General features: G+C 44.9%; 1 protein-coding gene across 4 annotated transcripts in view; it reads right to left on the reverse strand.

Annotated features, from left to right (window-relative positions):
- The window catches only part of LOC139266027 (membrane-spanning 4-domains subfamily A member 8-like), a 65,214-nt gene that overhangs the window by 23,331 nt on the left and 28,212 nt on the right, over positions 1-13,671 (reverse strand). For all 4 annotated transcript variants that reach the window (XM_070883798.1, XM_070883799.1, XM_070883800.1 and 1 more), the window contains one exon: positions 12,409-12,528. In XM_070883798.1, coding sequence (XP_070739899.1) covers positions 12,409-12,528 — 120 coding nt within the window. The remainder of the gene's footprint in view (positions 1-12,408; positions 12,529-13,671) is intronic.

The raw sequence follows: 13,671 nt of genomic DNA on the forward strand, positions 1-13,671 counted from the left end.
GTGATTGGTTGGTGAGTTTCTCTCTCTTTTCTTGGGCATTGCTTTAAATTAAGGGTCGGGATTAAAAACTATATCTAATGAATTAAATACATTATAGATGGCGGGGCAGGCAATGTGTCACTGCTGCAATATGTGGAAGTGGTGGATACCATTGAGGTCCACGGCAACCACATCTGCAGCAAGTGTTTGCAGCTCGAAGAATTTTGGTTCCGTGTTGAAGAGCGAGAGTCCGAGCATCAAACACTGCGACACTCAGGGAGGGGGAGAGTTACCCGGATGCTGCATTCCAGGAGGCAGTCACACCCCTTAGATTAATTAATTCAAATTTGGTCCGTGGTCAGGTTCAGGAGGGTGTTAAAAAAACAAGCCTAAAGGCTTTGTGTCTTAATGCAAGGAGTATCCGCAATAAGGTGGATGAATTAACTGTGCAAATAGATGTTAACAAATATGATGTGATTGGGATTACGGAGACGTGGCTCCAGGATGATCAGGGCTGGGAACTCAACATCCAGGGGTATTCAACATTCAGGAAGGATAGAATAAAAGGAAAAGGAGGTGGGGTAGCATTGCTGGTTAAGGAGGAGATTAAGGCAATAGTTAGGAAGGACATTAGCTTGGATGATGTGGAATCTATATGGGTAGAGCTGCAGAACACCAAAGCGCAAAAAACGTTAGTGGGAGTTGTGTACAGACCTCCAAACAGTAGTAGTGATGTTGGGGAGGGCATCAAACATGAAATTAGGGGTGCGTGCAATAAAGGTGCAGCAGTTATAATGGGTGACTTTAATATGCACATAGATTGGGCTAACCAAACTGGAAGCAATACGGTGGAGGAGGATTTTCTGGAGTGCATAAGGGATGGTTTTTTAGACCAATATATCGAGGAACCAACTAGGGGGGAGGCCATCTTAGACTGGGTGTTATGTAATGAGAGAGGATTAATTAACAATCTCGTTGTGCGAGGCCCCTTGGGGAAGAGTGACCATAATATGGTGGAATTCTGCATTGGGATGGAGAATGAAACAGTTAATTCAGAGACCATGGTCCAGAACTTAAAGAAGGCTAACTTTGAAGGTATGAGGCGTGAATTGGCTGGGATGGATTGGCAAATGATACTTAAGGGGTTGACTGTGGATGGGCAATGGCAGACATTTAGAGACCGCATGGATGAACTACAACAATTGTACATTCCTGTCTGGCATAAAAATAAAAAAGGGAAGGTGGCTCAACCGTGGCTATCAAGGGAAATCAGGGATAGTATTAAAGCCAAGGAAGTGGCATACAAATTGGCCAGAAATAGCAGCGAACCTGTGGACTGGGAGAAATTTAGAACTCAGCAGAGGAGGACAAAGGGTTTGATTAGGGCAGGGAAAATGGAGTATGAGAAGAAGCTTGCAGGGAACATTAAGACGGATTGCAAAAGTTTCTATAGATATGTAAAGAGAAAAAGGTTAGTAAAGACAAACGTAGGTCCCCTGCAGTCAGAATCAGGGGAAGTCATAACGGGGAACAAAGAAATGGCGGACCAATTGAACAAGTACTTTGGTTCGGTATTCACGAAGGAGGACACGAACAACCTTCCGGTTATAAAAGGGGTCGGGGGGTCTAGTAAGGAGGAGGAACTGAGGGAAATCCTTATTAGCCGGGAAATTGTGTTGGGGAAATTGATGGGATTGAAGGCCGATAAATCCCCAGGGCCTGATGGACTGCATCCCAGAGTACTTAAGGAAGTGGCCTTGGAAATAGTGGATGCGTTGACAGTCATTTTCCAACATTCCATTGACTCTGGATCAGTTCCTATGGAATGGAGCGTAGCCAATGTAACCCCACTTTTTAAAAAAGGAGGGAGAGAGAAAACAGGGAATTATAGACCGGTCAGCCTGACATCGGTAGTGGGTAAAATGATGGAATCAATTATTAAGGATGTCATAGCAGTGCATTTGGAAAGAGGTGACATGATAGGTCCAAGTCAGCATGGATTTGTGAAAGGGAAATCATGCTTGACAAATCTTCTGGAATTTTTTGAGGATGTTTCCAGTAGAGTGGATAAGGGAGAACCAGTTGATGTGGTATATTTGGACTTTCAGAAGGCGTTCGACAAGGTCCCACACAAGAGATTGATGTGCAAAGTTAGAGCACATGGGATTGGGGGTAGTGTACTGACATGGATTGAGAACTGGTTGTCATACAGGAAGCAAAGAGTAGGAGTAAATGGGTACTTTTCAGAATGGCAGGCAGTGACTAGTGGGGTACCGCAAGGTTCTGTGCTGGGGCCCCAGCTGTTTACACTGTACATTAATGATTTAGACGAGGGGATTAAATGTAGTATCTCCAAATTTGCGGATGACACTAAGTTGGGTGGCAGTGTGAGCTGCAAGGAGGATGCTGTGAGGCTGCAGAGCGACTTGGATAGGTTAGGTGAGTGGGCAAATGCATGGCAGATGAAGTATAATGTGGATAAATGTGAGGTTATCCACTTTGGTGGTAAAAACAGAGAGACAGACTATTATCTGAATGGTGACAGATTAGGAAAAGGGGAGGTGCAAAGAGACCTGGGTGTCATGGTACATCAGTAATTGAAGGTTGGCATGCAGGTGCAGCAGGCGGTTAAGAAAGCAAATGGCATGTTGGCCTTCATAGCAAGGGGATTTGAGTACAGGGGCAGGGAGGTATTGCTACAGTTGTACAGGGCCTTGGTGAGGCCACACCTGGAGTATTGTGTACAGTTTTGGTCTCCTAACCTGAGGAAGGACATTCTTGCTATTGAGGCAGTGCAGCGAAGGTTCACCAGACTGATTCCCGGGATGGCGGGACTGACCTATCAAGAAAGACTGGATCAACTGGGCTTGTATTCACTGGAGTTCAGAAGAATGAGAGGGGACCTCATAGAAACGTTTAAAATTCTGATGGGGTTAGACAGGTTAGATGCAGGAAGAATGTTCCCAATGTTGTGGAAGTCCAGAACCAGAGGTCACAGTCTAAGGATAAGGGGTAAGCCATTTAGGACCGAGATGCGGAGGAACTTCTTCACCCAGAGAGTGGTGAACCTGTGGAATTCTCTACCACAGAAAGTTGTTGAGGCCAATTCACTAAATATATTCAAAAAGGAGTTAGATGAGGTCCTTACTACTAGGGGGATCAAGGGGTATGGCGAGAAAGCAGGAATGGGGTACTGAAGTTGAATGTTCAGCCATGAACTCATTGAATGGCGGTGCAGGCTAGAAGGGCCGAATGGCCTACTCCTGCACCTATTTTCTATGTTTCTATGTTTCTATGTGACTATGAGTGAGGCAAGTATGGGGACCCAGGAATTAGCATTGGAGGAACCTCAGCCTTGCAATTGTCTAACAGATACGAGATTCTTACTCCCTGTGTGGACGAGAGCAGGGACTGCAGGGAGGATGAGCAAACTGACCACAGTACCGTGGTACAGAGGGCAATTCAAGTGGGGGAGTAAAAAGAAATGCTGTAGTGGTAGGGGACAGTATCATTATGGGGATAGATACTGTTCTCTGCAGCCGAGAGCGTGAGTCCCGAAGGCTGTGTTGCCTGCCTGGTGCCAGGGTTAAGGACATCTCCTCGGGGCTGGAGAGGAACTTGGAATGGGAGGGGAAAGATCCAGTTGTCATGGTCCACGTGGGTACCAACGACATAGATAGGACAAAGACATAGGTTCTGCTGAGGAAGTATGAGCAGCTCGGGACCAAATTTTAAAAAAGCAGAACCACAAAGGTAATAATCTCTGGATTACTATCTGCGCCACGAGCAAATTTGCATAGGGTAAATAAACACGTGGCTCAAAGGCTGGTGTGGAAGAAATGGGTTTTGGTTCATGGGACACTGGCACCAGTACTGGGCCAAGAGTGAGCTGTTCTGTTGGGAAGGGCTCCACTTGAATCAGGCTGGGACTAGTGTCCTGGCGAACCGAATAACTAGGGCAGTAGATATGGATTCAAATAATTAGTGGGGGGGAGGTTTCAGGTGAGCGGGAATTCAAAAAGTCAAAGGGCAAGGAGAAGGAAACAGAGGGTAGCACTGGGGGAAATGATAACCAGAGCGTGACAGGAAGGGACAGAATGTATAAATATAAAAGTGTATCAGAAAGTGGGGTCAAAGCAGGAAAAAATGGTAAAAAAACAAAATTAAAAGCTCTTTATCTGAATGCAGGCAACACTTGTAACAAAATAGATGAGTTGACGGCACAAATAGATACAAATGGGTATGATCTGATAGCCATTACAGAGACGTGGTTGCAAGGTGACCAAGATTTGGAACTAAATATTCATGGGTATTTGACAATTCGGAAGGATAGATAGAAAGGAAAAGGAAGTGGGGTAGGTCTGTTAATAAAGGATGAGATCAGTGCATTAGTGAGAAATGATATTGGCTCAGAAGATCAAGATGTAGAATCAGTTTGGGTGGAGATAAGGAATAATAAGGGGAAAAAGTCACTGACGGGTCTAGTTTATACGCCCTCTAACAGTAGCTACACTGTTGGTCAGAGTACAAATCAGGAAATAATGGAGGATTATAAAAAAAGAACGGCAATAATCATGGGCGATTTTAATCTTCATATTGATTGGACAAATCAAATTGGTCAAGGTAGCCTTGACGAAGAGTTCATAGAGTGTATCCGGGATAGTTTCATTGAACAGTACATAGCGGAACATTGGTTGTAATCTACCAAAATTCCCTGGATTTTGGGGAGATCCCAGCGGATTGGAAAGCCACAAATGTAAAGCTCCTATTTAAAAAAGGAGGCAGACAAAAGCAAGAAACTATAGACCAGTTGCTATAGACATCTGCTGTTGGGAAAATGCTGGGTTTATTATTAAGGAAGTAGTAGCAGGACATTTGGAAAAGCATAATTCAGTCAAGCAGAGTCAGCATGGTTTTATGAAGGGTCAATCATGTTTGACAAATTTGATGCAGTTCTTTGAGGATGTAACGAGTAGGGTGGATAGGGGGGAACCAGTGGATGTGGTGTATTTGGATTTCCAGAAGGCATTCAATAAGGTGCCACATAAAAGGTTACTGCACAAGGTAAAAGTTCACGGGATTGGGGGTAATATATTAGCATGGATAGCGGATTGGCGAACTAACAAAAAACAGAGAGTCGTGATAAATGGGTCATTTGCCGGTTGGCAAACAGTAACTAGTGGGATGCCACAGGGATCGGTGCTGGGGCCTCAACTATTTACAATCTATATTAATGACTTGGATGAAGGGACCGAGTGTAATGTAGTCAAGTTTGCTGATGATGCCAAGATAGGTGGGATAGCAAGTTGTGAGGAGGACCCCAAAATCTGCAAAGGGATATAGACAGGCTATGTGAGTGGGCAAAAATTTGGCAGGTGGAGTATAATGTGGGAAAGTGTGAGGTCATCAAATTTGGCAGAGAAAATAAAAAAGCTACTATTATTTGAATGGAGAAAAATTACAAAATGCTGCAGTACAGAGGGACCTGGTGTCCTTGTGCATGAAACACAAAAAGTTAGTATGCAGGTACAGCAATAATCAGGAAGGCAATTGGAATGTTGGCCTTTATTGCAAGAGGGATAGAGTATAAAAGCAGAGATGTCCTGCTGCAACTGTACAAGGTATTGGTGAGGCCACACCTAGAATACTGCGCACAGTTTTGGTCTCCTTATTTAAGGAAGGATATATTTGTATTGGTGGCAGTTCAGAGAAGATTCACTCGGTTGATTCTGGAGATGAGGGGGTTGACTTATGAAGAAAGGTTGAGTAGGTTGGGTCTATACGCATTAGAGTTCAGAAGAATGAGAGCTGATCTTATTGAATCATGTAAGATAATGAGGGGACTCGACAAGGTAAATGCAGAGAGGATATTTCCATTCATGGGAGAATCTAGAACTAGGGGGCATAGTTTCAGAATAAGGGGTCACCCATTTAAAACTAAGATGAGGAGGAATTTCAGTGATCATAGTATCATAAGGTTTAGATTAGCTATGGAAAAGGACAGGGAGCAATTTAGAGTAAAAATACTTAATTGGAGAAAGGCAAATAGCATAGAAACATAGAAACATAGAAAATAGGAGTAGGCCATTCGGCCCTTCGAGTCTGCACCACTATTCAATAAGATCACGGCTGATCATTCACCTCAGTACCCCTTTCCTGTTTTTTCTCCATACCCCTTGATCCCTTTAGCCGTAAGGGTCACATCTAACTCCCTCTTGAATATATCCAATGAACTTGCATCAACAACTCTCTGCAGTAGGGAATTCCACAGGTTAACAACTCTCTGAGTGAAGAAGTTTCTCCTCATCTCAGTCCTAAATGGCTTACCCCTTATCCTTAGACTATGTCCTCTGGTTCTGGACTTCCCCGACATCGGGAACATTTTTCCTGCATCTAACCTGTCCAGTCCCATCAGAATTTTATATGTTTCTATGAGATCACCTCTCATCCTTCTAAACTCCAGTGAATACAGGCCCAGTCGATCCAGTCTCTCCTCATATGTCAGTCCTGCCATCCCGGGAATCAGTCTGGTGAACCTTCGCTGCACTCCCTCAATAGCAAGAACGTCCTTCCTCAGATTAGGAGACCAAAACTGAACACAATATTCCAGGTGAGGCCTCACCAAGGCCCTGTACAACTGCAGTAAGACCTCCCTGCTCCTATACTCAAATCCCCTAGCTATGAAGGCCAACATTTGTACCATTTGCCTTCTTCACCACCTGCTGTACCTGCATGCCAACTTTCAATGACTGATGTACCATGACACCCAGGTCTCCTTGCACCTCCCCTTTTCCTAATCTGCCGCCATTCAGATAACATTCTGCCTTCGTGTTTTTGCCACCAAAGTGGATAACCTCACATTTATCCACATTATACTGCATCTGCCACTCATTTGCCCACTCACCTAACCTGTCCAAGTCACCCTGCAGCCTTTTAGCATCCTCCTCACAGCTCACACCGCCACCCAGTTTAGTGTCATCTGCAAACTTGTAGATATTACACTCAATTCTCTCATCCAAATCATTAATGTATATTGTAAATAGCTGGGGTCCCAGCACTGAGCCATGCGGAACCCCACTAGTCACTGCCTGCCATTCTGAAAAGGACCCGTTTATCCCAACTAAACCAGTTGGATGAGTACGGATTTGGCCCGGGTAAACTGGAATCAAAGATTGGCAAAACTGTCGTGGAACAATGGGCTGCCTTTAAAGAGGAAATAGTTTGGGTACAGTCGAGGTACATTCCCACTAAAGGGAAAGGTAGGGCAACTAAAGTCACATCTCCCTGGATGACAAAAGAGATAGAGGGTAAGATGAGGCAGAAAAAGAGCTTATATGACAGATGTCAGGTCGAGAATACATCTGAGCATCAGGACAAATATAGAAAGTTCAGAGGCAAAGTGAAAAAGAAAATATGAGAGGCAAAGAGAGGGTATGGGAATAGAATGACTGATCTCATAAAAGGTAATCCAAAAGTCTTCTATAGGCATATAAATAGTAAATGGGTAGGTAGTAAGAGGAGGGTTGGGGCCAATTAGGGACCAAAAAGGAGACCTACACATGGAGGCAGAATGTATGGCTGAGGCACTAAATGAGTACTTTGCATCTGACTTCAGCAAGGAAGAAGATGTTGCCATAGACATAGTAAACGAGAAGGTAAAGGAGATACCGGTTGGGATAAGAATTGATAAAGACGAGGTACGAGAAAGGCTGGCCTCACTTAAAGTAGATAAGTCACCAGGACCGGATGGGATGCATCCAAGGACGCTGAGGGAAGTGAAGGAAGAAATCGCGGAGGTACTGGCCATAATCGTCCAATCCTCCTTTGGAGCAAGGGACTGGAGAATTGCAAGCATTACACACTTGTTCAAAAAAGGGTGTAAAGATAAACCCAGCAACTACAGACTGGTCAGTTTAACTTCAGTAGTGGGGAAGTATTTAGAAACAATAATCAGGGAAAAAGTTAATTGTCACTTGGACAAGTGTGGATTAATTAAGGAATGCCAGTGCGGATTTGTTAAAGGCAAACCGTGTTTAACCAACTTGATCAAGTTTTTTGATAGGAATCTTGTGCATAGCCTCAACAGATGGAAGGTAAGTGTAAAGACAGAAATAATGAAGGAAAACCATAAGCTTTCTTGCACATTACCACTTATAAACTTTTGTCTAAGCTGTTTATTTGCATGTGGATCACAGCCGAGCTTGATGGGATTTTCACGCGACATCCAACAGGGGTCAGTGAACAGCATTTAGGGAGCCAGACTGCTGAAGTAGTTTTCTCCCTCTCTTTCCACCCCCTCCCCTGTCCCCAACCTTGCGACACTAAAGATAATTGTAGGACCCTTACTGAGATCTACGACTTCAGTATAGTCCAGACCAGAGATCAAACCTGGTCTGTGTGGCTCAGTTGTTCATTTCCAAGAGCAGGGGAGCCAAACCTGATTTCCCTCCTCGGGTATGCAGTTATTAAATACCACACAGAATGCTATGTGACTTGGCGGAGTGCCAAGCTCTGGAGAGGATGTTGACCAAGAGTATCTGATATTCTTGGCAGCTCCCACTGCAGCAAATATGTTGATGCAAAATGTATGAATAAAAAAATTAAGGTGGGGAAACAGCCTCTGGAATTTTGCTGGCCAGCTTTCTATTTTTACTTCAATTGCCTCAACACTGGAATTCAAGGAATAAGTTGGCACTTGTGATTCCCTAATAAGTTGTCAAACTTCACCTATGTTGCTCAGGAGATGTGAAAAAGTAAATAAAACAAAGTTGTTAATTCAGCATCTGCACTTGACACCAGCTAAAATGTTTTCTGCGTATTATAAAAGAAAACTTTCATTTATACAGTGGCTATCATACTTAAAGCGCTTCACAAGCACCGAATTGCAGTGACTGTTATGTAGCCAAATTCAGCGGCTATTTTTCATATAGCAAGTTCGCACATCATCATCATAGGCAGTCCCTCGGAATCGAGGAAGACTTGCTTCCACTCTTAACATGAGTTCTTAGGTGGCTGTACAGTCCAATATGAGAACCACAGTCTCTGTCACAGGTGGGACAGATAGTCATTGAGGGAAGGGGTGGGTGCTCTTTCTGCTGCCTGCGCTTGATTTCTGCATGCTCTCGGCGACGAGACTCGAGGTGCTCAGCGCCCTCCCCGATGCACATACAGCAATTGAATGTCTAGCTCATCTATTGGGTGAGGGAGGACACCAGGAGAACTCCCTGTGCCACGGGATCTTTAATGTGTACCTGAGCCACAGGAGCAGGCAGATGGGGGCCGTCCAGTTTAGCGTCTTATCTGCAAGACGCACCTTCACTACCTCGCCACTACGCTACAGAAGCTGATGAGCTTGAATCAAGTCTTCTGGCTCCATGTCAGCATTCTTCCAACTGACCCAGCCTCATGCTTCTGGCATTGTGATAATCATCCCTTGCTCCACGTGGAAAACGTCTCCTCTGCTTTGGAATACAAAGTGGGGAAGTGTGAAGATATCAACTTTGGGAGGAAAAACAAAAAAAAAGCAGAATATTTTTTGAATGGCGAGAGAGTGGGAAATATTTGAATTCAGAGGGACCTGGGTGTCCTTGTGCATGAATCACAGAAAGTTAACATGCAGGTACAGCAAGCAATTAGGAAAGTAAATGGTATGTTGGCTTTTGTTACAAAAGGATTAGAGTATAAGCGTAAAGAAGTCTTACTGCAATTAAGCAGGGCATTGGTGAGGCCACACATGGAGTACTGTGTACAGTTCTGCTCTCCTCACTGAAGGAAAGACATACTTGCCTTAGAGGGAGTGCAACAAAGGTTCACTAGACTGGTTCCTGGGATGGGAGAATTGTCCTATGAGGAGAGATTGTGTAGAATAGGCCTATATTCCCTAGACTTTAGAAGAATGAGAGATGATCTAATTGAAACATATAAAATTCTTAAGGGACCTGACAGGGTTGATGTTGAGAAGATGTTTCCCTTGGCTGGAGAATCTAGAAGACGGGGGTCACAGTCTCAAAATAAAGGATCAGCCATTTAGAACTAAGATGAGGAGAAATCTCTTCAACCAAAGGGTTATGAATGTTTGGAATTCTGTACCTCAGAGAACTGTTGATGCTCAGTCATTGAGTACATTCAAGACAGAGGTCGATAATTTTTTGTGAACGAAGGGAATAAATGGATATGGGGTTAATGCGGGAAGGAGAGTTGAGGTCGAAGATCAGCCATGATCTTGTTGAATGGGGAGCAGGCTCGAGGGGCTCCTGTTTCTTATGTAACTGAGAGGTTTGATGAGGGCAATACAGTTGATGTGGTGTACATAGATATCCAAACAGTGTTTGATAAAGTGCCACATAATAGGCTTGCCAGCAAAGTTGAAGTCCATGGAATAAAAGTGGATACGAAATTAGCTAAGTGACAGGAAAGAGAGAGTAGTGGTGAACAGTTGTTTATCGGACTGGAGGAAGGTATATAGTGGTGTTGCCCAGGTGTCAGTACTAGGACCACTGCTTTTCTTGATATATACAAACTGACCCTGGCACCATGGTAAAGGGGATCATTCAAGTGGGGGAGAAGGAAGGAATTTGGCAGTGGTAGGGGACAGTACAGTCAGGGGGGTACTGTTCTCTGCAGCCTGAAAGAGCGTACCGAAGGCTGTGATGCCTGCCTGGTGCCAGGGTTAAGTCACGGCTGGAGAAGACGTTGGAGTGGGAGGTGGAGGATTCCGTTGTCGTGGTCCATGTAGGAACCAATGACATAGGTAGAATTAAGAATTAGGTTCTGCTGAGGGAGTTTGAGGAGCTAGGGTCTAAATTAATAAGCAGAACATCAAGGGCAATACATTCTGGATCACCACCTGAGCCTTGTACAATTTGGCAAAGGCTCAAGCAGATCAGAACGTTCAATGTGTGGCTCAAAGTGTAGAAAGAAAGGGTTTCAATTCATGGGGCACTGGTACCATTACTGGGGAAAGAGGGAGGTGTTCCGTCGGGACGGGCTCCACTTAAATCGGGCTGGGACCAGCGTCCCGGAAAATCGAATAATTAGGGCTGTAGCTCGGGCTTTTCTTCGTAGGACTGCTCCTGGGCACGGCCAAGGGGGCCATCAGCCGGCTCAGGCAGCGGGCAGTCGAGGGGGTCATTCAGCCCGACCGCCTGCCTCTCTTCCGCGGTTACATCCGAGCCAGGGTGTCCATGGAGATAGAGCACACGGTGTGCACCGGTACGCTCGCGGCTTTCCGCAAGAGGTGGGCGACGGAGGGACTGGAGTGCATCACCACCCCCGGCAACCAAATTTTAATTCGATTTTAATGTCTAAAGTTTCATTTGTTTAGGTTGTCGGTTTTAGTGCCCACCCCCCTGTTAGCCAGGAGGCATTTGTATAATTTGTGTTTCTAGCGCCCTCAAAAAACCCCAAGGAAAACAAAAAAAAACAAGGGAGCACTTGAAAAGTTTTTGGAGTGTACCAACCCCCCCCCCCCCGCCTTTAATCAGGGGGTACTTGATTACTGATACAACTTAAAATAGTTGTAGATAGGACTTTTCCTCGTAGGACTGCTCCTGGGCATGGCCAAGGGGGCCATCAACCGGTGCAGGCAGCGGGCGGTCGAGGAGGTCGTCCAGCCCAACTGCCTGCCTCTCTTCCATGGTTACATCCGAGCCAGGGTGTTCCGAGAGATGGAGCACGCGGTGTCCACCGGTACGCTCGCGGCCTTCCACGAGAGGTGGGTGCCGGAGGGACTGGAGTGCATCATCACCCCCAGCAACCAAATTTTGATTTGATTTAAGTTACTGCCAAAGTTTAACTTGTTTATTGTGTCGGGTCTAGTGCCCCCCCGCCTCCCGCCCCTCTTTTAGCCAGGGGGCATTGTATAATTTGAGTTTTTGGTGCCCTCAAAAAAAAAACAAGGGGGCACCGGAATGAAAGTTTCTCGAGTGTGAACCCCCTTTAATCAGGGGGCACTTGATTGGTTACAACTATTTTGTTGCAACCAATGGGCTTCGAGCCCCATTTGAATGTTTTCGCCGAGCGGCTAGCGCCTGAGGCGTCTGCAAGGGATTCGTTTCAGGCCTGTCTCGCTGGCAGAGACATTTAGGTAAGTCTCCGGGGGCAATGGGCGGGTGGCAAGGGTCATTAGGAGTGCTTCTGGAGCGAGGAGAAGCACTGCTGTTCCTCCTGGCTCTATGTTAAGCTACAAAAAAAATGCAATTACCATTTTTTGGTGGCAGTCGTTTGCTCGGCCGCATCGACGACAGGAAGACCTGCTCCAAAACAGGAGCAATGCACTCTCAGTACCATATGCAAGAGCTCTAAAACCTGTTTTACAGACTGACCATCCTTTGTGGAAAGTTGCTGACACATAATTGCTGCCAAATATTTCTACCGACGACATAGAAAGCCCTGAAATTTTCTGTTCTTGTATTCGTCAGTGGTACTTACCAGAACTCCATTCCACCAGGGTGCCCCTGATAGTATGGAAAAGGCATCATAACCTTCATCCAGGCTGACTTGTACTGTTCCAATGATTATGCTGATGATACCCGTCACGATCTCCGTTATCTGCAAGAAAGAGAAAATTGTGTCAAATTATAAGAAGGAAGGTGCGGTCGAGTTTCAACTTGTCACCTTGGCGTGAAACTACGGATCACCCCGCCCGTTCTCTACAGTCTGATTTTTACTTCCAATGATTCCAATCTGCGTGGTTTATCTTGCATGTTCACAACTTGCAAATCCTGAATTTGAAATGATAATGACGAAAGAAAGCAACAGAGCAGAATAATTCATGAATCACTTCCCTCCGTTACAATTAAAGTGCGAATGTAAAGTTAATGCTGTGGCAAAACTAGGAATAAATGTTTGGTAGCCGCTTTCGTTATGGAGGCGAAACTGATCTTTTCAACGAAAAATAAATGTTTGACTTTTCTGTGATACTGTCGCAGATGCTTAGCTTGGTGGAGTGTACAAAGGAAATTCAAGGAAGGAGGATCATACGGCGGTAACAGAACCTGCCTGATTCTCCTGCCATTGAAATTAATGCAAGAAAAATCTGCCAAGTTGTGAAGGGGATGTGTGAGTACACTACTAGGTGTGTTCTATAGGCCACCAAGTAGTGGCCAGGATATAGAGGAGCAAATTTTCAGGGAAATTACAGAGAGGTGCAAGATCTCTAGAGCAGTGATAATGGGGGATTTCAACTATCCTAATATTGACTGTGATTGTAATAATGTAAAGGATAGAGATGGGGAAGAATTTCTGAAGTGTGTTCAGGAGAACTTTCTTGATCAGTACGTTTCCAGTCCAACGAGGGGGGAGGCATTTCAGGATCTGGTTCTGGGGAATGATGTGGGTCAGGTGTCAGTAGGGGAACATTTAGGGAACAGTGATCATAGTATCACAAAGATTAGATTAGCTTTGGAAAAGGACATGGAGCAATCTAGAATAAAAATATTTAATTTGAGGAAGGCCAATTTCAGAGAACGGATCTGGCCCGGATAAATTGGAATCAAAGATTGTCAGGCAAACTGTAATGGAACAATGGGCTGCCTTTAAAGAGGAGATAGTTTAAAGTGGGTACAGTCGAGTTATGTTCCCATGAGGCAGAAAGGTAGGGCACCTAAAGTCAGAGCTCCCTGGATGACGAAAGTGAGAGAGAGTAAGATGAAACAGAATAAGAGTGTGTTTGACAGATGTCAGGTTGAGAAT

This window comes from Pristiophorus japonicus, chromosome 6, assembly GCF_044704955.1.
Source record: "Pristiophorus japonicus isolate sPriJap1 chromosome 6, sPriJap1.hap1, whole genome shotgun sequence".
Lineage (NCBI taxonomy): Eukaryota > Metazoa > Chordata > Chondrichthyes > Pristiophoridae > Pristiophorus > Pristiophorus japonicus.